Source organism: Prunus mume, linkage group LG5, assembly GCF_029339155.1.
Source record: "Prunus mume cultivar Tortuosa linkage group LG5, ASM2933915v1, whole genome shotgun sequence".
NCBI lineage: Eukaryota > Viridiplantae > Streptophyta > Magnoliopsida > Rosales > Rosaceae > Prunus > Prunus mume.
The window spans coordinates 3,667,491-3,691,595 of record NC_142702.1 but is presented as its reverse complement, the minus strand read 5'-3'; the positions used below and the strand labels follow the sequence as shown (position 1 = coordinate 3,691,595).

General features: G+C 36.9%; 4 protein-coding genes across 7 annotated transcripts in view; 1 reads left to right on the top strand and 3 right to left on the bottom strand.

Moving 5' to 3' along the window:
• Nucleotides 1-4,859: 4,859 nt before the first annotated feature.
• LOC103330731 (putative disease resistance RPP13-like protein 1) lies at nt 4,860-22,399 on the bottom strand. Of its 2 annotated transcripts, none has more exons than XM_089052488.1 (4): nt 22,112-22,399; nt 16,642-20,900; nt 5,189-5,263; nt 4,860-4,914 (listed from the first exon to the last, which is right to left on the bottom strand). In XM_089052488.1, the coding sequence occupies exon 2, from the start codon at nt 20,880-20,882 to the stop codon at nt 16,713-16,715; it is 4,170 nt and encodes a 1,389-aa protein (XP_088908614.1). In that variant the 5' UTR covers nt 20,883-20,900; nt 22,112-22,399; the 3' UTR covers nt 4,860-4,914; nt 5,189-5,263; nt 16,642-16,712. The 2 variants fall into 2 exon arrangements, with proteins under 2 accessions (XP_088908614.1, XP_088908613.1); XM_089052487.1 differs by lacking the exons at nt 4,860-4,914; nt 5,189-5,263 and adding exons at nt 15,161-15,696; nt 16,061-16,351 and having other exon boundaries at nt 22,112-22,397.
• LOC148916661 (putative disease resistance RPP13-like protein 1) lies at nt 5,954-6,925 on the bottom strand. The gene has a single exon (XM_089052252.1). The coding sequence runs from the start codon at nt 6,923-6,925 to the stop codon at nt 5,954-5,956; it is 972 nt and encodes a 323-aa protein (XP_088908378.1).
• Nucleotides 11,606-14,859, top strand: LOC148916660 (protein RETICULATA-RELATED 4, chloroplastic-like). Its single transcript, XM_089052489.1, has 7 exons — nt 11,606-11,624; nt 12,317-12,448; nt 12,536-12,589; nt 12,678-12,722; nt 13,628-13,767; nt 14,582-14,707; nt 14,796-14,859. The coding sequence occupies exons 1-7, from the start codon at nt 11,622-11,624 to the stop codon at nt 14,842-14,844; spliced, it is 549 nt and encodes a 182-aa protein (XP_088908615.1). The 5' UTR covers nt 11,606-11,621; the 3' UTR covers nt 14,845-14,859.
• Nucleotides 15,161-24,105, bottom strand: part of LOC148916659 (putative disease resistance RPP13-like protein 1) — a 42,119-nt gene continuing 33,174 nt past the window's right edge. For 2 of the 3 annotated variants that reach the window (XR_016127022.1, XR_016127023.1), the window contains exons 5-6: nt 16,061-16,351; nt 15,161-15,696 (exon numbers count right to left, since the gene is read on the bottom strand). The gene's annotated coding sequence lies outside the window, so the exon portion shown is untranslated. Of the gene's footprint in view, nt 15,697-15,817; nt 15,918-16,060; nt 16,352-24,105 lie in introns of all 3 variants that reach the window. The other variant, XR_016127024.1, reaches the window with a different exon arrangement.

Below are 24,105 nucleotides of genomic sequence, written 5' to 3'. Positions count from 1 at the left end.
CATCGTTTTGGCACCTCAAAATTCCTGGCAAGAATCGACCAAATATATCTTGCCAAATCATCTGAAAATAGAGCTCAACATATGTTTGTCCATAACTCTTAAATGTAAGACAATTCATTGTCTTAATCCACAAAGTGTGGTCTTCAAATCATACGTGGACTCTAGAAGCTTGCCTGATCAAGAAGTAAAAGCTCAAGCTTATTGGATTATTTCTTGTACAAAGCTATTCTAATTGAAACACAAGAGCTGATAGAATTCCTTATTCTATATGGATTGAAACAACCTAATCTAATGCAAACTGAACACTCGTGTGATTCTTAATGGGCAAGGCACTTGAGTGATGCATATAAATAGAGGTCCCTTCCCTTGCAGTCAAGACAAACTCAAACAATTTCTCACCCATCTAGAAAAAGAGTATCAAGGTGCTGCATAAGTGAAGAAGATTCTCTATCAACACGATATCGGATCATGATTAGTTTTAGAGTTTAGAAGGTTAGTTAAGAGTTACATTAATTTGATGTGAAAGAACTAATTGATATTGACGAATCTGTATCAGGAAAAAAAAACATAATATCATATTGTCTTTGTTTGAGTAAAATTCCACACGGGGAATATTTGCGAGTTGATTCCTCGGTTTTGATCTTCCTTCTCTCTCTTTCTCGATCCCTGTAAAATAAATAGGAGTAAATAGACCACACCCGGGAGGGTGTTGGCCAAAGGCCCTACGTGAAGGGAATATTGTGGGAATGTGTTTCCCTCTTTTCGGCTGGGTAGGCCGATTGAAGGAGCTTTTTGGTCCTTCTTCTTTTAGATTGCGTAGGCGTACCACCAAGACATTGACTGGCTTGAATGGAAAAAGTTGATTGTTATGTTTGCGTTTCTGACTTCTAACCAGCTGATTGATCGGCCAAGCAAGGAACCTCCTCTTGGGTTCTTTCACTTCCTTAGGTCGAGGATGGTTAGGTTTCGTATAGGTACTTTAGTATTTTTGAGATTTTTAATGATAATGATGCAAATTAAATTAAAATATGTGATTAAACTTAAATACGAGAATTGACGTGCGATAAAGTAAATCAAAGCGATAGATAAACTTAAATTAAATGAAGAACGAAATAAGAACGAAATAAACGATAAAGGCAATAAAATAAAGCAATTTGAAATTAAATTAAGCTTAAAGAAAATTCAGTAACAATTAACAATAAAGCGATAAAATTGAATCTCAAAACAACGTAATGAAAAATACAAGAAATTGAACTTACACTAATGAAAGTGAAGAACTAATCTAGTCTACTTGCTTGGAAAATAAAAAGCTAGTCTAGGGATAGAAAATTGAAAGACAAAAAGTAGGTCTTCGTGTCTGATGTCGGGGTCTTTTGCTCTTTGTCTGATGTAGCTTATACAGGGGCATTCATCAGCCCATGGGCTGGCCATTAAATGGCCAAAGGTCAACTTGGTTCAAAATCTTTCCTTGTGTGGCTTCTAAATTCGTGGAATTGATTTGAATGAGATCATTATATTGCAAATCTGATCACTTGATTCTCTCATTCTTGGGAATGTTCAAGATTTACATTATTCTCTTTGATTTCTTTCCTTTGATGGGTCTCATCACGAGCATGAAAACATTTGAAAATGTTGGATCTGCTCCTGTGAGTAGGGTTTGGACCTCCGAGGACTTGGGCTTGACCTCTGATGAGACGTTGCAACTTCCGGAGTTTTAATCTTGGTTGGAAACAATCCATTGATGTTGGATGACTTGGAATTCCAATGAGTCCATCCAATAAACTTGGCCAAAGTCCACGTGACTTCTTAGTTTCCAATATTGCCACATATATATATATATACACACACATATGACAAAATAATTGTACGTTAAGATGATTGCCATATATGAATATATATATATATATACATTTATATATTCAGATAAAGAAAGAGAGTTCGTAGGTTACTCAGTTGGCCTTTAATTCTTTTTCCAATCTACCAAACTGTTAAGGCCTCCACAACGTATTTGCATGGATCAATAAGCTTTTCTGGCCCAGACTATGGGCAATCAAGTCTGGTTGGCCAATTAATATTTTAATATCACAAATTCTTTATGTCATAATGCTAGTTAACATGCCTTATCTCAGGTCACGAATTCAAAACAACATTATGACCAATCCAGCTTACTTTGGCATGTCAAACACGCACCCCTCCAACTGTTATCTTTTCAGCCACACTTCTTCAGCCAACTCTTTGGCCATTACATTAGAACACTTCATTTGGGCAAGGTCATTGACCAATATACATATTAAAATATTTTATTTATTTTGGGAATGGTCATTGACCAATCACCACCTCCATCAGTATATACATATTTGTCCAACCATTCAAATCTACCAACGTTGGCTTCTTTAATACACTTCCAGCCAACTAAATTTCAAACCACTCAATAGAAGACTCTAGCCATTGCCTTCTCTAGCCAATTCCAAACCAGCCACAAACCTTACCAGCAACATTTTGCAAGTAGATCTGGCCACTTGTTGAAATAAACTAGTAAAAGTTCCAATTTGATTTTTTACTTGGCTGATCCTTTATCCCAACTAGTTGGATTTATTTATTTATTGCCATTTGTTTGTTGCATTTTCTTACTTGGCTAGGCCTCTTGGAACTTTGTCTCCTTGACTTGGTTGGAATTTGGTGACCACAGCCAAACAGAATGGTATTGTGTAGAGATTTCTAAAAACTCTACAACCAAACTTTGAGAGTATAAATCACCTAGCAAGCCATATCTAATATGAAATCAAAGTAAGAGCGGAAGCATTAAATAAACTAGGGATTCATGCAAGTCTCATTTGGTCCCAACTTTATAAGTCTATGAAAGTGTGCACCAAAGACTCTCTAAATCCTATTTGAGAGAAAGATAAGATGTTCATACCTTTTGAGTGAATCTTGAAACCAAAAATGGTGTTCAAGTAGAGGGAATGGTCCCTTTGTTGTTGGCTCTCCCTTTGATGTTGATTCTTTACCTTGTAGCTCTCCAAATAGGTATAAATATATGCACCTCCCCAAAGCTCTTCACCAAGGATTGAATGGGATGAGAGAATGAGTAGACAACAAGTGAAGATTGGTGTTAGCACCCTCACTTGTTGTGATAGATTGAAGGGGTTAGGGAGAGAGAGTTTGATGTTTTCTCTTTTCCAATTTCACCAACTTGAAAACCTTAGGATGATAGGATTCCATAGCTACACACTTATAGGATCAAAAATGTCACAAGAGTGACAAAATTGCCCCCAAACCTTAGTGTAGCCACACCCCCTTTTTGTGTGTCATATTTTGCTATATGGTCAAATCCCTTTTGAATTTCCAAGTCATATGAGACCTTTAATTAAAGTTTCATAACTTTAATTGAATAATTAAATTAATCTAATCAATTTAATGACTCTAGTGACTTGACTAATTCAATCACTTACTTGTCTAACGAGGGTTGGTCCTGGTCATCCTTGGTTGACTGTGTCAAGTGTCGGGTCAACCGTTTTACCTTTGACATTTGACTTTGACCTTTGACTTTCACATTGACTTTGACCAAGTCACAAAATCATTCATTCTCTTCATAATTTCCCAATCGATTCCTTTTCAATGTGCGATCTTATAGGTTATAATTAGCGATGCAGTGGGAATGAATGATTCACTCTGAATCAAGTGGGTATGAACGTAATTAGCACACTACATAGAAAAGTAGAAGTTGATAATTGAGTTTTGAATCAATAGTGTGTCTAGTCAATTCTAATGGCCCAGCCCCAGCTCAGGCTGCATCCTGTCTGATTATGTTTGATCCTGACATGGTTTTTTTTAAAACTCACTCACACACTTGCTTTTGTCCAGCCACATATTTGTGTTCTCCCTTACTCTCATCTCATGGAAGTTCAAACGGGCCCAAAGAGCAAAGTGCATGAATTTCCTCATAATTAATATCGTTTTAGTCCAGCAAGTCTCCTCCAAAGTACGTTTGGATAACACAAATAAGTAAAAGAAAGTAATATTAGTAGCCGTTTGGTGGTGTCAATATGACTGATTACAATTTCTGGTAAAAAAACAACAACCATTTGTAGCCTTTCTGGGTATGGAGAAGCTTTTCATCATATAGTCTCCAACAACAGTTATTTATGTGAAGCATCACATACCACCATTGTTACAAATATGGATGCAAGATGTCCAGCAAAATAAGGACCTTGCATAAAACATCGCCTATTTTATGGTTTAAAGTAGAACGGTTGTAGTAGAAGTAGAACTAAGATAAATACATCAATGGCTATAAATTCTCTTACCTTATGTTTGGATAGAGGAAAATAACTTGAGATTTAGCTCAAAGTCGGGAATTGAAGAGTAGAAATTGATATTTCTTTCATCCAAACGGAGGGTTATGATGGAACTTACTCATTTCAACCTTGATTGTGAGTGGGTTTGAATAGAAAGGAAATGATGTGTAGGAAGCCTTAGTTCTAGAATATTCTTAAAACTTAGCAAACAATAAAATAATAAAAATTATAGTTAAAATCATATCAAGAAAATAATATCCTACTTATTTTTAAAAAAATATAAATTAATATAAATATGGCAAATAATCCTTTGTGCTTCAAACTTAATCAAGCAACCCAAAAATCTCAATGATATATCACTCAAATAGAATTTGGGTTATGAATAATTCAGTATATTTTTATTCTTCTCATAAGTATTTATAGTGATACAAATACAAGCCTATCTAGGAAGTAATTACAATAAGTAAAAAGAAAATAAATACAATCCCGATCAAACTGGTATTCCTATAATTACAAATAAATTATAATAAAAGTAATTGTTTATAATTTCTATTGTGATCCAGTGATTCACATCAAAATCCTCATTCTTCCCACCATAACTGAGCCAGATCTCGTCCTACATTACAGAGAATTTGGAAAGACACTGAAGTCAAGCAAACAAAAGAAAGAAAAATATGGCTAAAAGTTTTCTGAGCAGAGAGATGACAAAATATTACAAGGCAAACCAAGTGAGAAATGAAGTACTTTCTTTTACTATATATATTTCAAATGTTCTCCATTCAAATTTTGATAGCATGTTTGCAAGAGTGCCTATTAAGGAAGAGCCTTTTTAAGTCTTCCCATTTCCTGAATTTAAAATATATCATAAAGGGAAATAAAGATGGATTTACCATGTACACGATAAATCGTTGTCGTTTAGCATGGGGGATTCTCTCTTGAAGTAACTGTAGATGAAAAAGACCCACCTGGGAAACATACATTGTAGTAAAATCCAACTAAATTGAAGAAAACAAGAATATCTGAAAAATAATAAGACATTCTTATTTCATGGTACCCATTAAGGTTGATAATGTTTGAAATTTGAAGGAATGTGGGATATTTTGGGCCAGTATCGTCCAAAGATAAGACCTGAAGATGTGACCCAAAATATCTTTGGACACTCAGAGATATAAAATTGTGAAAGTGAAAGAGCGTACTGACGTAGGTGTGATTTACGTGTGTAGCTCTTACAAATTATAAATAATAAAAAATTCTAACTCACAATACATACGAAAAATAGTATATATATATATATATCACATATGTCAAGAATTATATTGCTTATTGGTTGCAATCATAATTGTCCTCGACAAAGGGATAGACAAATACATTCTAAGCAAGAAAAATTGCAAGAGATAGACAAAGAGTAGCGATTTAGCAAATATCTTTCAAGCTTTTTCCCTCATTAAACACAATAGAAAGAAAAAAATCAAAATTTCACAAACTAAAAAAAAACCTTAGGTCCCTTCATGCATTCATATCCTACATAAAAATGTTTTATGTAAAAATATTGATTAAGTATGAAAAATGGTTTTTCGGAATAATCATTTTCTCGAGATAATTTTGGCGGCTTTTATTTCTTACACATCAAATAAGAAAACTTGATTTTATGGCATTTATTTCTTACACATCAAGTTATGAACTTCGGTGGCTCGCATAATCTTTGCAACTTTTAGGTCACGTGTTGTCACAATTATCTTACTTCCTTGTGCTCCAACACTAAAAGGGGATTGAAGTCTTGTCCACAGATCATATAAATCACGGTCACTTTTGTTCCAAATATCATCTAAAACAATTAAAAACTTTTTACCTCTTAACTGCTCATTCAAATCATGCTGCATTTTACTGAACTCCTCTACTTTAACGGGTTTAGATGTGACTGATTCAAGAATTGCCTTCGTCAATCTTACAACGTCGAAGTCATCGGATACAGACACCCACACCTTCGGCTCGAATGCAAATTGAGCAAGTGTTGTCTTCCCAAGGCCAGGCATGCCAACAATGGCAACAACATGAAAGTTGACATTACTATGCTCATCTCTCGCCAACATGTCTAATATTTTTGCTTTATCTCCATCTCTTCCAACAATGGTTAGTCCACCAAGCACACCTGAAGTTGGTGGCCTTGACCATGCTTTACTAGACGTCCCGGTGCCCTTTAAACCAAACTTATCTTTCCATTCAGAGATCTCTTGCAACCGCTCTGTAATCTTCTTTATCTCAGAGTTCATATCGAAATTGAGTTTCAGTTTAGAGAATGAACTCCGCACCTTTTTACTTGTGCTGGCATGATCACGTCCCTCTATCTGGCGCTTCAATATTTTAGTAGCAAATTTGTCCAGCACGTCTTCTACATCATAAGCCAAGTCTCTGAGGTCATCCAGCCACAATTTCACACGATGCTCTGTCAGTTGCTTCTCCTCCGCATCATTCAGCACCGCTACGATTGCAGACAAATTGTCACTCCATTTCTTCAGCTTTTTGTCCACGCCCTTAAGGAGACCAAAGTAGTTGAGGATCTCGCGAGGTGTTAACCTGTCGAGCAGCAACTGAAGGAACGCCCCAAGAAAAATCTCTCCCACGGCCATACTTGTTGATAATTAAGACTGAAGAGACACACACAAGCATTTTCTTCAACAATATCAACATGCACAACTGGTTTGCTTCTGGCTCAAAGATAAAAACCTAAAAAGATTCCTTTAACTGCTGCCACCAGCACGTTACATAGAAAAGTAGAAGCTATAATTGAGTTTTGAATCAATCGTGTTTCTAGTCTATTCTAAGAACAGTTCTTGAATACCGTTTGTATAAAAAATAAAAGAAAATAACGGCAGTTACATAACAATATGTAACTAAGCAGACCCAAATAATAACTCTGGCAGTGGCTTGGGGCCTTTATATTGCCTTGCCACCGTCGATGACAGCGAGCCTTTTTTATTTAATAAAAATCATAAATCAGTTTTTAAAAAAAAGAATAAAAAATTCTTCAAAGTTTCTATTGTTGTTGTATCTTACGAAATAGATGAAGAAAACAGGAAGTCTGAGCAGATAAATACATTCGCTCTTTCTTCGATAAAAAAAAAATTAATAATTACATTGCGCAAAACAAATAAAATACAAGAAACTAAAAGAAACAAAAAACAAAAGGCTGTTAGAATTCTTTGTTTCAGCATTTCATATTTTGGATATTTTGGGAGCAAAGAAGAAAATCACAGAAAAATTGAGAGAGAGCGTTGCTCTGGAGAGTGAAAAATGCTTCTGTATATTTCATATCTGTTCCACTGTTTGGTTATAATCGTTAGGCAGAGAGAGGAAAAAAGAGATATTCTTCCCTGTACCATATTTACAATAAGCTCAAGTTCTAGCATCCTATTAGATGCTTACACATGTCACTTAATCCTATGCTAGAGATTAAAACACTTGGACTGTGATCCAAGGGTGCACAATAAAGCTGAAGAAAAATAAACAACTAAAAGAAATGAAAACAGAGCAGACACAATTCCTTTAGCTCCAAAAACTCGGCTGAAGGATTACACACCAACATTCCCTTCTAATCCTTTAGCCGACTTAACACCAAGTAATTCCCTTAAGTATGCAAACCTGTCCTTAGGCAAAGCTTTAGTCAGAATATCTGCAATTTGCTCCTCAGTTCTGCAGTAGACAAGTTCTATCTCCTTGGCTTGAATTGCTTCTCGAATGAAATGAAACTTTCTGTTAATGTGCCTTGACTTCTGGTGGAAAACAGGGTTCTTTGCCATAGCAATTGCTGATGTGTTATCACACATTATCTGTGTTCCTTCAATTTGTTCTTCTCCAAAATCTTCAAGTACAAATCTCAGCCACTTTACTTGAGAAGTAGCCTCTACAGCACTTATATATTATGCCTCTGCTGTAGACAAAGCAACTGTATTTTGCTTAATTGAAGCCCATGAAAACACTCCCGATCCCATAGTAAAAGCATACCCTGAGGTACTCCTCATGTCATCTTCACTTCCTGCCCAGTCACTATCACAATAGCCAATAAGAGTAGTTTCTTTTCCTTTCTCAAATACAATTCCAAAGTCTATTGTTCCTTGAATGTATCTCAATACCCTTTTAGCAGTTCCCATGTGTTTCTTGGTGGGATTGTGCATGAATCTTGCCAAGAGGCTAGCTGCAAACATTATGTCAGGCCTAGTTGCAGTCAAGTAGAGCAAACTGCCCACAATCTGTCTATATTCTCCTTCATCTGCAACCTCACTTCCATCATTCTTACTTAACTTCTCATTCATTGCAAGTGGTGTAGCCAATATTTTGCAATCTTTCAAACCAAATTTTTCAACCAGCTTCTGTCCATACTTCTTCTGATGCAAGAAAATGCTTTGTTTAGACTGTATCACCCCCATTCCAAGAAAATGGTGTAATACTCCCAAATCTGTCATCTCATAGTGTTCCATCATATCTCTCCTAAATTCTTCAATCATTTGAGAGCTGCTACCCGTGTACACTATGTCATCAACATATAGAGAAACAATAAGAACATCTGAACCTTCTGCCTTAACATATAAAGTTGCCTCACTTGGACTTTTCTTGAAACCAGCCTTGTTGAAATAGGCATCAATCTCGTCATACCAAGCTCTTGGTGCTTGCTTCAAACCATACAAAGCTTTGTGTAACTTGTATACCTTTGTTTCCTCATCCTTCTTTACAAATCCTTGTGGTTGCTCCACATATACTTCCTCCTTTAAAACTCCATTAAGAAATGCAGATTTCACATCTAGTTGATACAAGCTCCATTCCTTATGTGCAGCAAGAGCAATCAAAGTCCTAATGGTGTCTAGCCTTGCCACAGGGGCAAAAGTCTCATTGTAATCAATACCGGGCTTTTGTGAGTAGCCTTTAGCCACTAAACGAGCCTTGTTTTTCTGCACAGTACCATCTAGATTCAGTTTAGTCTTGTAGACCCACTTAACACCAATCACAGGTTTAGCAAATGGTCTCTCGACAAGTTTCCAAGTGTCATTTTTTTCTATCATTTCCAGTTCAGCTTCCATTGCCTTTCTCCATGACTCATCTTGAGCTGCATCTTCATAATTTTCAGGTTCCACAATACACACATTACACTTAGCCATGATTTCACTTACACTTCTCCATTTCTTTGGTGTGTGATCAAAGAAATGAGAACTTTCACCTATGCCTTCATCTTGCAGAGTGGTATCTTCAACTATTTGAGTTTGTGTATCCAAGCTTTGACTTGGTTCAGCTTGTAATGTGACTTCTTCATCCATTTGCAGTGATGTATCCAAGCTTTGACTTGGTTCACAGCTTTGATTCTCAGTAGGCAAAGGGACTACCATCTCTTCTTCATTTGTATTTTCCCACTTCCATAAGCCATTTTCATCAAATTGCACATCTCTGGACAGAATTATCTTCCTAGTACTTGGATCAAACAGCCTATATCCCTTTTCACAGAGACCATAGCCTACAAAAATACACTTGTGACTGTTTTCTTCAAGCTTATGCCTCAATGCTGAAGGAATAAGCACATGACAAGGAGATCCAAATATTTTTAAATGTGCAATTCCTGGTTTTCTGCCAGTATAAGCTTCAAATGGTGTTATCTTGTTAAGAGCCTTGGTAGGACATCTATTCAGCAAATAGACTGCTGTATTTACAGCTTCTGCCCAAAACTCATAGGGAACACCTTTCTCATGCAACATGGACTTGGCCATTTCCACTACTGTCCTGTTCTTCCTCTCGGCCACTCCATTTTGCTGTGGAGAATATGCCATAGTTAGCTGCCTTTGAATACCAGATTCCTCACAAAACTTGTTGAATTCTCCAGATAGAAACTCTCCACCCCTGTCACTTCTCAAGCCTTTTATCTTATACCCACTTTGCAGCTCAGTCATAGCTTTGAATTTTCTAAAACATTCCAATGCACTTGACTTATTTCTGATGAAGTACACCCATGACATTCTAGTAAAATCATCTGTAAACAGTAGAAAGTACCTGTTTCCAGATAGTGATTCTGTTTTCATTGGTCCACAGATGTCTGTGTGAACCAATTCCAAAGGGTTTGAAGCTCTCCAAGTGGATTCCAAAGGGAAAGAATCCCTATGCTGTTTTCCAAGCATACAACCATCACATACAACTGACTTCTGCTCCAAGTGAGGTAAGCCATGAACCATCCCTTGATTCTCAAGCAATTTTATACTTCTTTCATTTAAATGCCCCAGCCTCTTATGCCATGTCTGCAAGCAATGTGTGACACTTGCTTTTAGGACCAACTCACTCGCAGGCATCATTGTCAATGGAAAGCATCTGTTATTTGTCATCTGCACCTTCACAATCAGATTTTCTAGTGACTGATTGTCATAAACACTCACCACATTTCCTCCAAACACAAGGTGATAGCCATGTTCCATCATTTGCCCAACACTAAGCAGATTTTCTTCAAGGCCAGGTACAAGCATTACTTCATGAATGTGCTTCTTGCCTAACTTAGTTTTTATCACCAAAGTCCCTTTTCCAGCAACTGGGACCACTTCTCCAGTTCCCATCTTCACCTTAGAGCTCAAATTCCTTTGAATATTGACCAAAAGTCCCTCATCTCCTGTCATGTGGTTACTACAACCACTGTCAATATACCAAGAGTGATTTACCTTCACATCAGTTGCAGCATTACACACATAAAACAAAGTGCCACAATCTTCCTCCTGATTTGCATAATTCACTCTCTGCACATTCTTGTGTCCATAGCAATCTCTGATCATATGTCCAGGCTTCCCACAACCATGGCATTTAGGTTTCCCTTCATACCAACATTTGCCATAATGAAATCTGTCACAATGTTTGCAGGCCATTTTGTTTCCATCATTGGATTTCCAATTTTTCTGAGGTATTTGATCTGCAGAAGCAATTCCATTTTCAGGGTTTTTCCTACCAACATTCAGACTAGAGAAGGCTTTTTCTGTAGAATTCTCAGTGTGTCTATCCAATCTGAGCTCAAAGCTCTTCAGTGAAGCAACAACCTCTTGAACCTCAAGAGTTTCAAGGTCCTTAGAGTGTTCAATTACAGAGTAGATAGAATCATAAGATTTAGGCAAACTAAACAATAGCTTCTGGACAATTCTCTCTCTAGATAGTTCCTCAGTTCAACTCGGAAAATCTGCCTTTCAGTTGAGTTTTGGGTTGTGAATTGGAATGGATGCAGAAAACTATCTTTGGGAACATTGAGCTCAATGCCAACTCTTGGTAGCAACCTTTGTGCAATTTGTGCGCTTCCAATTACAGAATCACTAAATGGTATTCGTGTCTTCGGTCATTTTCCTTTGAATAGGAGTTGCTTGATTGTAGGATCCTCAGTTTCCACTCATGTGTTTTTCTTTCCTTGCATCCTTGCAACTTGATTCTAGGTGTCTTTTTATATTCGTATGATCCTTTTATTTATTTTTGGTTGGCATTTCTGCTATCTGTGCTCTAAAACTGAGCCTGCTTTGTGGGAACTTTAGTCAATTGACTGGTTTGAATTGTTAGCTTCAATTGGAAATTGGACTTACTTAGAATTTGTTAATGGGGTTGCAATGACAATATCAACTGTGTTTCTGAAGTAGAGTTATAAATTGCGGGGATTACTTATCATTTAATTGCATTTTACTAGTAGGACCTGGTGCAATGTACATCATTTAAATTTGTTTACTCATTTGATTACTTCCCCATACTTTCAGAAGGCTTATTAATCTCAAAGGAAAGTTCCTTTTCTAGTCATAAGCTTTCATATATGTTAAACTTTGGGTTAAACTTGGAGTGCAAAAGATCTGCAGCACTTCTTCAACTTTGTAACAACTGGAAGTTTTCCTCAATTTTGATGATAGCTGATGTGTTTCGTTTACCATTTCATGCTATCTATTTCTGCCTTTTTTATCTGTTGGGTTTCTGGTTTCTATTTGTTGCACCTTTTCGCAGCCTTACTGTTAATATATTTTTTTAAATCTCAGGTGATGGCCATTATAGCCGATTTTATGCTTGTTTGGCTTCCTGCTCCTACTGTTTCACTTCGACCTCCTCTTACTGTCAGTGCGGGGCGTCTTGCTAAGTTCTTCTATGGGTGTCCTGATAATGCTTTTCAGGTTAGTGCTTGCTTCATTATTTTTGGCCTTTGAAGTTGCCACTTTGTCATATGACTATAACAAGCGAGTCATCACTCCTGTCTGCAGGTAGCTTTGGCTGGAACATCTTACTCACTCTTACAGAGAATAGGTGCAATAGTGGTATGTGCTATCTAACAGTTTAGCAGTCATGTTCATGTCTCATAGTGGTACGTGCATTGAGTTTAAAGTATTTTGATCTTTTATTCAGAGAAATGGAGCTAAACTATTTGCAGTCGGGACTGGTGCATCTCTGGTGAGTGAAATTTTCAGCAATAACCAAATACTTTCCATACCTATTTAACCCTCTTTAACTAACTCATTATATTATAGAGCATGTACGCATTAATTTAACATTGCATCAATCATTACAACATTGATGAACAATTCTGTACAGGCCTGGGTTCGTTATATTCTGGTCATATTATTGGGTCTCCAATACTAACCCTAAAGTATCTTCTGCATGTTGTATTGGAACACTTATACAACATGCATCATAAGCAAGGCTAGATTTTCCTTTTACTTAGCCATAAAAAATAAAAAAAATTAATTGATGAGAATATTGTATTTAAAGCCCTGAAGCATCATGCTATGCAGGAAAAACTATATCAACTTTTGCTCAGCCACATAAACTAACTCTACTAGCAAATTGTATTGAAATATAGGATACTTATGTAGTATATGTCTATCAAAATGATTCTTTACTGAGCGTTATAATCCTCGACTGTTTCAAATTTAATGATAGTGTACCATTGATTTGAATTTTGTATCAACGTTCAACAATAACAGAGATGTAGATTTTTTTCTCCAAATAATATACAAAGGCACAAGCTTCTCCAACCAGTCTTATAAATGAATTATGAGGCTCTAGTGTGCTTTATTGCCATTGAAAGTATATTTCATTTTCAATTACTGTCTAAAATATTATATGTATTTAGTGAAAGAAATGGGAGTATTGGTACATTGCTAGATTGTTTTTGTCTTGTGTTATAAGTTTTTCATTGCAGAATGCACATATGAAATCTGCTTCCCACTCATGTAATGGCTATACAGGTGTCATGATGTTATGTGGTTCCCAGTTTGTTATATGGTTGACAGTTTCAGTAGGCTAGTAGCCGTTTGGTGTCATATGACTGTTTACAATTTTTCAATTTCTTTTAGGTTGGTACGGGTGTAACAAATGCATTGATTAATGCACGAAAAGCTATCGATAAATCTTTTGCTGGTGAAGCAGAGGATGTTCCCATATTATCAACTAGTGTAGCCTATGGAGTTTATATGGCAGTTTCTAGCAATCTAAGGTACACAGGTTTTCTGCAGATTTAAGTAATCTATTTATTATTTACTCTAACCTTCATGAACTGTCAGCATAGACCATTAACAAACTTTTCAAGACTGACTGAAGAAACTTGGTATTTTAAAGAGTAACTATCATATCCATGGAGAACAGTATCTATCCAAAAAAACCATTTGTGGAATTTCTGGATGGTACCGGGCCTTTCTAGTTATCGAGAAGCTTTTTATCCTAAGAGCACGTGGGGAAAAGAGAAACAAGCTCTTCTAACTATATGAATCCATATATAGTCTCCAAGAACATGTTGACAGAAGAAACCCTTTATAAAATTCATACACCAGTTATTCCTGTGGAAAGACAAGTGCCACCATAAACATGTCTTAAAAAGAAACTCTTTAACCTCTCAAAATAGAACAGTTATTTATGTGAAAGGACACATGCTTACCATTATTCCAACAATGGATACAAGATGTGCTGCAGCAGAGTAAGGATCTGCAGAAGACACCTTGAAGAAGGAAATCTTTTGTTTACCATTATTTAGCTTTATGTACATAATTCTATGTTTTCGATTGAGGGAAAAAAAACCAATGCTATGATATAAGTTGGCCTTTAGATAATTGATGTTGGTTGGATAGGGGGGATTAAAGAAACATGCATCGCATCTTTAAGAGAAGGGCTAAGAGATATCCTGATTATTTCATTTGGCAATGACACTGCTATTTAATCATTGCTCATAAATAGTTGAGGCTAGTCAGAAATGATAATAATTTATTTTTGCTACTATTGGAAACATGCATAATGATATACCTTTTGTTTTAAAGGTACCAAGTTCTCGCTGGAGTAATCGAACAACGAATTCTAGAACCCTTGCTACACCAACACAAGATTATACTGAGTGCAATTTGCTTTGCTGTTCGAACAGGCAACACATTCTTAGGGTCCTTGATGTAAGATCTGAGTTCTTCTTGAATCTCATTATGTTAGTTGGTTGTGTTTTCCTCTAGAATTCTCATGATTCTTTATATTGTGGAACAGGTGGGTTGATTATGCACGGTGGGTTAGAATTCAAAAGATACGAGATTAGAGCTTAGGGTAGATTACATGATTGTTGTAAGTAATTTTATTTTTGTGTGGATATTGATTTTGTCTATGGAATTACAGTGCGGTAACCTTCTGAGTCGTGATGATAAAAATGCAAGAGATGGACATTTATAAAATAAACTAGCAACCAAGAGATATCGGCTATATATGCTTCCATCATGGTGGGGTGGACAATCAGACCCGGCATGGTCTTTGCCAATTAACCCACACCAATAGCAGGGATGAGAATCATTTGAAATCTATTTGTTTTCTTTATTTTCTTTTTGTTTAAATCTTGACATATATGAATTATAATAGACTAGACAAATAATTGAAGTCTTAGATTCATCCATCATATGTACAATCTTCTATTGATGAACTGTTTACAAATGCCTAGTGAGTTGACTTGACCCAATAAAACAATCCTTCTTGCTCTGATAGGCAGAATATTTAAAGCAAATGGTTGTCCAAAGAACTGACGAAAGTCTGTCATAAATATATTTCTCTGAGTCCTTTTTGCACCACTGTCACCTACTGCTGCAAAGGAAGAGGATTCTGCCCTTAAAATGTTGAGCTTGGGCCTATTTGGAGATAACTCCCATTGATGCTTGGAAGTAGCAATGGATGGTTTCAACTCTTACTGCATAGAGGACAATACCATTGTAGACGTCGCACTCGAATCAATATCAAGGAGCAAGCAAAACATCTGGAGAGAAAAAGAGCATGAGCCATATGAGTTTACTATTCCCCTGCAGAGGTTTCTTGAGAAGCTTGAAGGGATGGGAGTTTGAAGACTCTTCTGGCACAACATCCGCTTCTGTCATCCGTATAAAGCATCTGAATATTGAAAGCGTTCCTGCCAATGCAGAAGCACATTCTTTAAACAGAACACGACAATGTCACTTGTATTTTTCAGCATAATTCAAAAGATAATTTGGTAAATCATCAAAATAAAGATGAAGCTTAGTTGCACATACAATATCTCAGTGCAAATATCAAGAATTTGTCACAAGTACTTGATGCCCTTAAAAAACTGAAGTCGTCCCAACCAAAAAAACAGCTAGCTCTACAAGTCCTCTAAAGATTGTAGCCAAGCAAACAAAAGAAAGAAAAATATGGGTAAAAGTTTTCTCAGTACAGAGATGACAAAATATTACAAGGCAAACCAAATGGCAAAATATTAAACATCTGAAACTTGCAACAGAAAGGTAGTGATTTACCATCTTCAGTTGATGTTACCACGATATGAAATGACCTTGTTGCTATCCAGTCCTTTGACAGCTCTTCACCCTGCAGCTTCGGAAGCAAGAAAGGCAGTCCCTTCTTTCAACCCTCTCTGGACCAGAATCATGCGAGGACTGGGTCCGGGAGAAATATGTGCCACGCCATTTTATCAAGGCCTTAAAAAGAGTAAATCACAATGGGAGGTTGGGAAATCCCCAGTCAGGATGGGAGACGGTCATCTTGAAGTGATGTGAAGTTGTTGATCTAATCTGGCTTAAATGCACTTCCTGTATTTATTATGAAATACCAAAATAGCAATTGAAAATCATATTTCAATGTGTCATGGTCATGCCTTAGTGAAAATGAAGATTGTAGTGATTGCGGAAGTCAAGAGTGTACAATGGCATAAAGAAAGAGCCAGAACCCGCAAATCAGTAAACTACTTGTTTTTTTGAAATGAAACTAAGGTAAACTATTCGCGCAATAATATGACAGAAAAGAAGTCTCACCATAAAGAGTACAGGGAAAGTGTTGATAATGTTTGAAATTTGTTGATAATGTTTGAAATTTGAAGTACCTGGGGAGAGTGAGAGTGAGTTGATAATGTCCATGTGTGGGTGTGGGTTCTCATCATCTCCAAACCGTCTTCTAATCCCATATATCTATGCAGGGGATGTGGGATATTTTGGGCAGGTATCGTCCTTTACTACCAGGCTGGCATTTATATTTTAGCAGAGGACACCCAATGATATGAAGTTGCCTCAGTGAAATAGGCAACCCCTCCACTGGAATATATGCCAGCTTTGGACATTTCTGGAGTTGAAGAAATCGAAGAGAGGTGAGGGATTGAAAGCCCTTGCTGCTCAGTTTCTTCAGATTTGGGAAGCCCGCAATTGAGAGATTAGTGAGAGATTCGGGGAGCAGCATCGTCATATCCATCTTCGTGTCACCTTCAGCTGGAAATGACACAACATTTGGGTCTTTGCCATCGACCGACAACCCTGTAAGAGAGGTGAGCCTGTGCAACAATTCCCACAGCGGCTTACAATTCTTGATTCCGTAGATTGTAAGTGATGTTAGGTTGGGGGAAAAGGAATTGAAATTTAAACCTTCACCGTAATCAATATTCAATTCCTGGAGACAGTTGAGATGGCGCATGTCCGGTAACATGTCCAATTTGTTGCAATTTTCGATGTTGATTTGTCTCAGGCTGGAGGCGGCTGTTGTTGTTGGCGAAGGCAAACCCTCACCACTCAGGCTCGGGATGGAAACCAGACTCCCACAACCACAAATCTCTAAAGTTTGAAGATTCGTGAGGTGGCATAGGCCCTCCGGTAACGATTTCAAATTTGAGCATAATACGATGCTAATACGTTCCAAATTAGTGTTGTCGTGGGAGAACCCATCGGATGTTATTAACTGCAGCTCTCGACAACTGGATATGAGAAGACTTTTAAGCGCCGGAAACAACTGGGCTCTCAATGATAACGACGTTAGAGATTCACATACCCGTATTTCCAAGTGCTCAAGAGAAATATGAGAAGAAGAGGAAGACGAAGACAAAGAACTATCCTCCTCTTTCTCTACTAATGATTTCAAACTTTTACACCGAAATATCGCTATCCTTCTTAGATTTGGGGGAATCTGGTATTTTGCGAAATACAGCAACGAATCGCACTCCTCAATCCTTATGTCTTCAAGGGCCGTTAGGTGACGCAACCCTTCTGGTACCTTCGAAAGACTTGCACACTTGTATAATTTTAGATATTTAAGCTTGCAAGTCAATATTTGCAATTGCAGCAACTCCTCTGCTTCTTTTCCCAGCTTTTCAAGGAGGGAAGAGTTGCCTTCAATAACCAAACGATCAAGAGAAATCAAGTGTTGCAATACTCTATCCTCATTCTTCAGTGAAGATGTCAGCTCCTCCTCACATCCGCCAATCGTCAAATTTGCAACATTTCTTAATCCTTCGGTGAATTCCCCTGTTTGGAACCTCACCTCTGAAATATTTGAAAGTTTCAAGGAATTTAATAACTCAAACTCAACGCCACTTGTCTTCACCACCGCTTTGCAACCGTTGATGTCTAATGCACCAATTTGTTTATAGTTGGAAATTGAAATCACCAATTCCTGGCATTCAATAATTCTAAGTGTTTCTAATGAATCAAGGTTCTCGGGCACCTTACCCTCCAATTGAGGACAATTTCTGATTGAAAGCAATTTCAAGGAAGGGAAAACACCAATTCCCTGATCCCCTACAAAAGGAACCCATTTCTTCCAGTGTTGCATATCCTTAAACTCAAGAGTCTCTAGTACTGGAAAAGGCAAGCTACCCTCCCCATAAAACTCAGGACCAACACTTTCCACTGCAGCCATGCCTGTAATATAAAGTTCTTTGAGCAAAGGCAGTTGCCCAAGTGGTGGCAAGATTTGACAATTTTTACATTTTTCTAAGCGTACATGCACCATAGTGGAGAATAAACGATCTCCAATCCATGTTGAAAATTCTAATCCAGCATAACCCCTGATGATGAGCTTTTCAAGCATTCTATGAGGTTCAAATCTGTCAAGCACGTCTAATTGCTTTTCTTGTGTGGCACTCGACCATTCTAGCACCAATTCATCCACTCTCTCCTTGGATTTTAAGTTGGCCTTCCGTGCATCCTCAGCATCGATCACATTCTCCAACCTTGAGAGCGATAATGTCCCTCGGAGATGGGATAGGGATCCTATCTCACTTATCCCTGATTTATCACTACCTTTACCCACCACAAAATTAGGCAAAGATTGTAGATTCGTCAATCGACCTAGTTGCGGAGGCATTGCTTTTAGTGAATCTACATTTGAATTGTTGAGATGACGGAGATTCACTAGATTCCTCATGTCTCTAGGCAGTGCCTTCAAATAAGAACAACCTTCCAATATCAGTGTCTGTAAGTTGAAAAGTGTGGTTGTTGATTCAGGCAAACCTGTTATCCATGTGTGAGAAAGATCAAGATACCTCAGATACTTCAAATTACCAATTGAATCTGGCAGCTCAGTTATTTCATAGCCCTTCAAAGAAAGCACCCGTAAGTATTGCATCTGAGGTAATAAATCAAAAATTACCTTACGAGCCAGATATCCATTACACCCGTAAGTATTTGATAGGGAAAGTGGCAGGATCGTTCGCAAACGTTTAACTGCGCGAAAGGCCTCAAACTTTTGAACTCCATCAAAGTCACCAATTATGAAAGACGAATGACGAAAGCATGCAGATTGCAGGTTATCACCTTTCTTGTCCTCCAATCTAAAACAAGTATTTCCTGCTGCCCATTGTACCAAATAAGTAACAAGGTCATGCATTACATATCGTGAATTGTTTTCACTTGCCTTTTGAAATAATGACCTGCATAATAGCTCTTGAAAATAGTCGTGGCCTAAATCCTCCATTTGTCTATTGGCTTCTGGTGGTTGTTGAATCAAACCCTCTGCCATCCATAAAAGGATCAATTGCTTCTCCCCAAATTCATAGTCATTTGGAAATATTGAGCAATAGGCAAAACACCTCTTCAAGTTGGAAGGAAGATAGTGATAGCTCAACTTTAATACCGGAAGAATGTTACTCTCATCTGATAAATTCCACAATTTGTTGTTCAATATTTCTTCCCATTCGTTCATTTCTTTCTGACGTAAAAGCCCACCAAGAGTTCTTGCAGCTAAGGGCAATCCAGTGCATTTTTCAGCAATTTTTTTCTGAAGCAACTCAAAATTTGGTGGTCTATCATTGTTAATGTTCACAAATGCATGCTGCTCAAATATTTCCAAACAATTATCATCTGACATATACTCCAAGTTATGAACTTCGGTGGCTCCCATAATCTTTGCAACTTTTAGGTCACGTGTTGTCACAATTATCTTACTTCCTTGTGCTCCAACACTAAAAGGGGATTGAAGTCTTGTCCACAGATCATATAAATCACGGTCACTTTTGTTCCAAATATCATCTAAAACAATTAAAAACTTTTTACCTCTTAACTGCTCATTCAAATCATCCTGCATTTTACTGAACTCCTCTACTTTAACGGGTTTAGATGTGACTGATTCAAGAATTGCCTTCGTCAATCTTACAATGTTGAAGTCATCGGACACAGACACCCACACCTTCGTCTCGAACTCCTTCGTGACATCACTGTTGTTGTTGAATGCAAATTGAGCAAGTGTAGTCTTCCCAAGGCCAGCCATGCCAACAATGGCAACAACATGAAAGTTGACATTACCATGCTCATCTCTCGACAACATGTCTAATATTTTTGCTTTATCTCCATCTCTTCCAACAATGGTTAGTCCACCTAGCACACCTGAAGTTGGTGGCCTTGACCATGCTTTACTAGACGTCCCGGTGCCCTTTAAACCAAACTTATCTTTCCGTTCAGAGATCTCTTGCAACCGCTCTGTAATCTTCTTTATCTCAGAGTTCATATCGAAATTGAGTTTCAGTTTAGAGAATGGACGCTTCACCTTTTTACTTATGCTGCCTTGATCACGTCCCTCTATCTGGCGCTTCAATATTACAGTAGCAAATTTGTCCAGCACGTCTTCTACATCATAAGCCAAGTCTCTGAGTTCATCCAGCCACAATTTCACACCATGCTCTGTCAGTTGCTTCTCCTCCGCATCATTCAGCACCGCTACGATTGCAGACAAATTGTCACTCCATTTATTCAGCTTTTTGTCGACGCCCTTTACGAGACCAAAGTAGTTGAGGATCTCGCGAGGCGTCAACCTGTCGAGCAGCACATGAAGGAACGCGCCAAGAAAAATCTCTCCCACTGCCATACTTGTTGATAATTAAGACTGAAGAGACACACACAAGCAGCCAAAGAAGTAAGGAAGTTTTCTTCAACAATACCAACATGCACAACTGCTTTTAGCTGGGGGAACAAGAATAACGCAGGAAGCCAAATATAAAACAAAATGAAATAGTTACATGGAAATTTTGAGATCTGATTTTGCTTGAGATCCTCAAATCTGGACCGAAAAAGCAGAACAACAGAGCTTGAGTCTTCCTATAGTTTTGTTCCACTCTACTTTTGGTGGGGTCGTTTTGTTTTTGTTTGTTCTATTCTATTTCGATCAGAGTGACTTTGTGGTTGATATTTTTCATTTTTCTTTTCTGCTTGTATGGTATCAAACTGAAAAGTCACTCTGATCGAAATAGAACAGAACAAACCAAAAAAAAAAACAAAAACAAAAAAACGGCCTCACCAAAAGTAAAGTGGAACAAACTATAGGAAGACTCCAGCTCAGTTCCACTTCTTTTCTGCTTCCATGTGTTGCTCACTAGCAGAATCAGATTTATTATATCATTAACGCTGAGATTAACGTTATTTTATTATATCATTTTGATCAATTTGAAGATTAAGAGCAAGATTTTCATGAGGATCAAAGATTTTTATTAGCTTGAAATTACCGATTAAGGGTTCGTTAGAGCTTGCCTTTGAAATGACTACAAGCTAAAAACGCTTCTAACTGCGCTTGACAAAAACATTACACTTATAACAAAATTTCTTATATATGAACAAAATGAGTGAAAATAATTCTTATAAGAAACAGTACCAAATGAGACAAAAATGTGAAAAACAAAGAAGGAAATAGTATATATATCAGTCCCCTTTTATTAAGAGATTACTCAAATAAATTTATATATATTTATGATTCTGGTTTGCTTTTATATATAGTTCTGGTTTGCTTCTGGCTCCAAGATAAAAATCTAAAAAGATTCCTTTAACTGCTGCCACCAGCACGTTACATAGAAAAGTAGAAGCTGGAAATTGAGTTTTGAATCAATCGTATGTCTATTCTAAGAGCAGTTATTGAATATCGCTTGTATAAAAAGAAAAAAAAAATACATAACAATATATGTAACTAAGCAGACCCAAATAATAACTTTGGCTCTTTCTTTGATAAAAAAATAACAATAATAACATTTGCGCAAAACAAATAAAATACAAGAAACTAAAAGAAACAAAAAACAAAAGGCACCAAACAGAATAAATCAAAAGTACCTGCAGTTTAAGTATCAGCAGCAGATTTCTTCAAAAGTATCAGCAGTTTAAAATACAAGAAGGAAAATTTAAAGGCAATACACAGTTACACACTTTCAGAACAAAAGGGATCAAAAGACCCAGAACCAACACATAATATATATATAAAGATGGATGAGTATGGAAGATGGATGAAACTAATTATGGGTTTGAGAATTTTGAGTTAACGGAAAAGACTCTGAAACAAAGACTGGTAGATAAGGAAAAAGCAATGCAAATTCCCCAGTCTTTACACCAAAGTTACAGAAATTATATAGAAAAAGTAGAATTGAGTTTTAAATCAATAGTAGTCTATTCTAATGGAAAGTAGAAGGTGATAATTGAGTTTTAAATCAATAGTAGTCTATTCTAATGGCCCAGCTCCAGCGCATGCTGCGTCCTTCTGTCTGATTATGTTTGACCCTGACACGGTTTTTTTTATACTCACTGACATATCACTTGCTTTTGTCTAGCCACATATTATGATTAATTTCACCAATAAATTTTGATGAGGTTGGTCACATATTGGTTCTCCCTCACTCTCATTTCATGGAAGTTCAAACGGCTCTAAGATAAATACGTCAATGGCTATAAATTCACATATTTATGAGAAAGTGATGTTCTAAATTAACCAAATGTAAATATTTGGGTGCAAGGGAATAATGATCGAACTTGGATGGAAGGCTAAACTAACCTTGGCAGACCCAAATAACAACTTTGCCAACAGTGGTTATAAATTCCCTTACAATGGCTATAAATTCACATTTGGTTAATTTAGATATTTATGACGATGTGATGTTCATGAGTGGCTATAATTCATCACTCCCTTACATTTGGTTAGGTTAGATATTTATGGTCCATTTGGAAATTAGGAGCAATATTTTCATGACGGATGAAGATTTTTATTAGCTTAATACGAAGGAGATTTTACGAGCACCGATGGTCCTTTTTCAACACGCTAGACAGCCATTGGAAGTTTCCTACATTTAAAAAAAGAAAAAAAAAAAAAAAGTATAACTGAGTTTTCAATCATAGTCTAATGGCCCTACTCTAGTTGCTTCTTTCCCACTCTGTTTGATAATGAAATGGTCTTTTTAAAACTCATTCACACTTGCTTTTGTCCAACCACGAATTCACCAATAAATTTATTGCCTAAATGCATGGGTGATATATCAACTTGTTCGAACTTGGTTTTCTTCATTGCAAAATCCATGATGTGAACCTCTATACTAGCCACATAATTATTTCATTAAACGGAAGGTTATGAACTTGCTTTTGTCCAGCCACATCTTATGATTAATTTCACCAATAAATTTTGATGAGGTTGGTCACATATTGGTTCTCCCTCACTCTCATTTCATGGAAGTTCAAACGGCCCCCAAGAGTCAATTGCATGAATTTCCTCATAATTAATATCATTTTAGTCCACCAAGTCTCCTCCAAAGCACGTATGGAGAACACAAATAAGTAAAAGCAGGTAGGTAGATAGATGCTTTGTTATATATATATGGTGTCTCCGGTGTTAATATTAGTATCCGGTTGGTGTCAATATGACTGATTACAATTTCTGGGTACGGAGTATATACCATAGTCTCCAACAACAGTTATTTATGTGATATGATGCGTCACATACCACCATTATTACAAATATGTGGCTATAAATTCATCACTCCCTTACATTTGGTTAGTTTAGATATTTATGACCCATTTGGAAACTAGGACTCCTAATTTAGGAGCAATATTTTCATGAGGAATGCAGGTTTTTATTAGCTTAAATATGAACGAGATTTACGAGCACCGATTGTCCTTTTCCAACATGCTAGACAGCCATATGAAGTTTCCTACATTAAAAAAATATAGGAAAAAAGAAGAAGGTATAACTGAGTTTTCAATCATAGTCTAATGGCCCTACTCTAGTTGCTTCTTTCCCACTTTGTTTGATAATGAAATGATCTTTTTTCAACTCATTCTGAAAC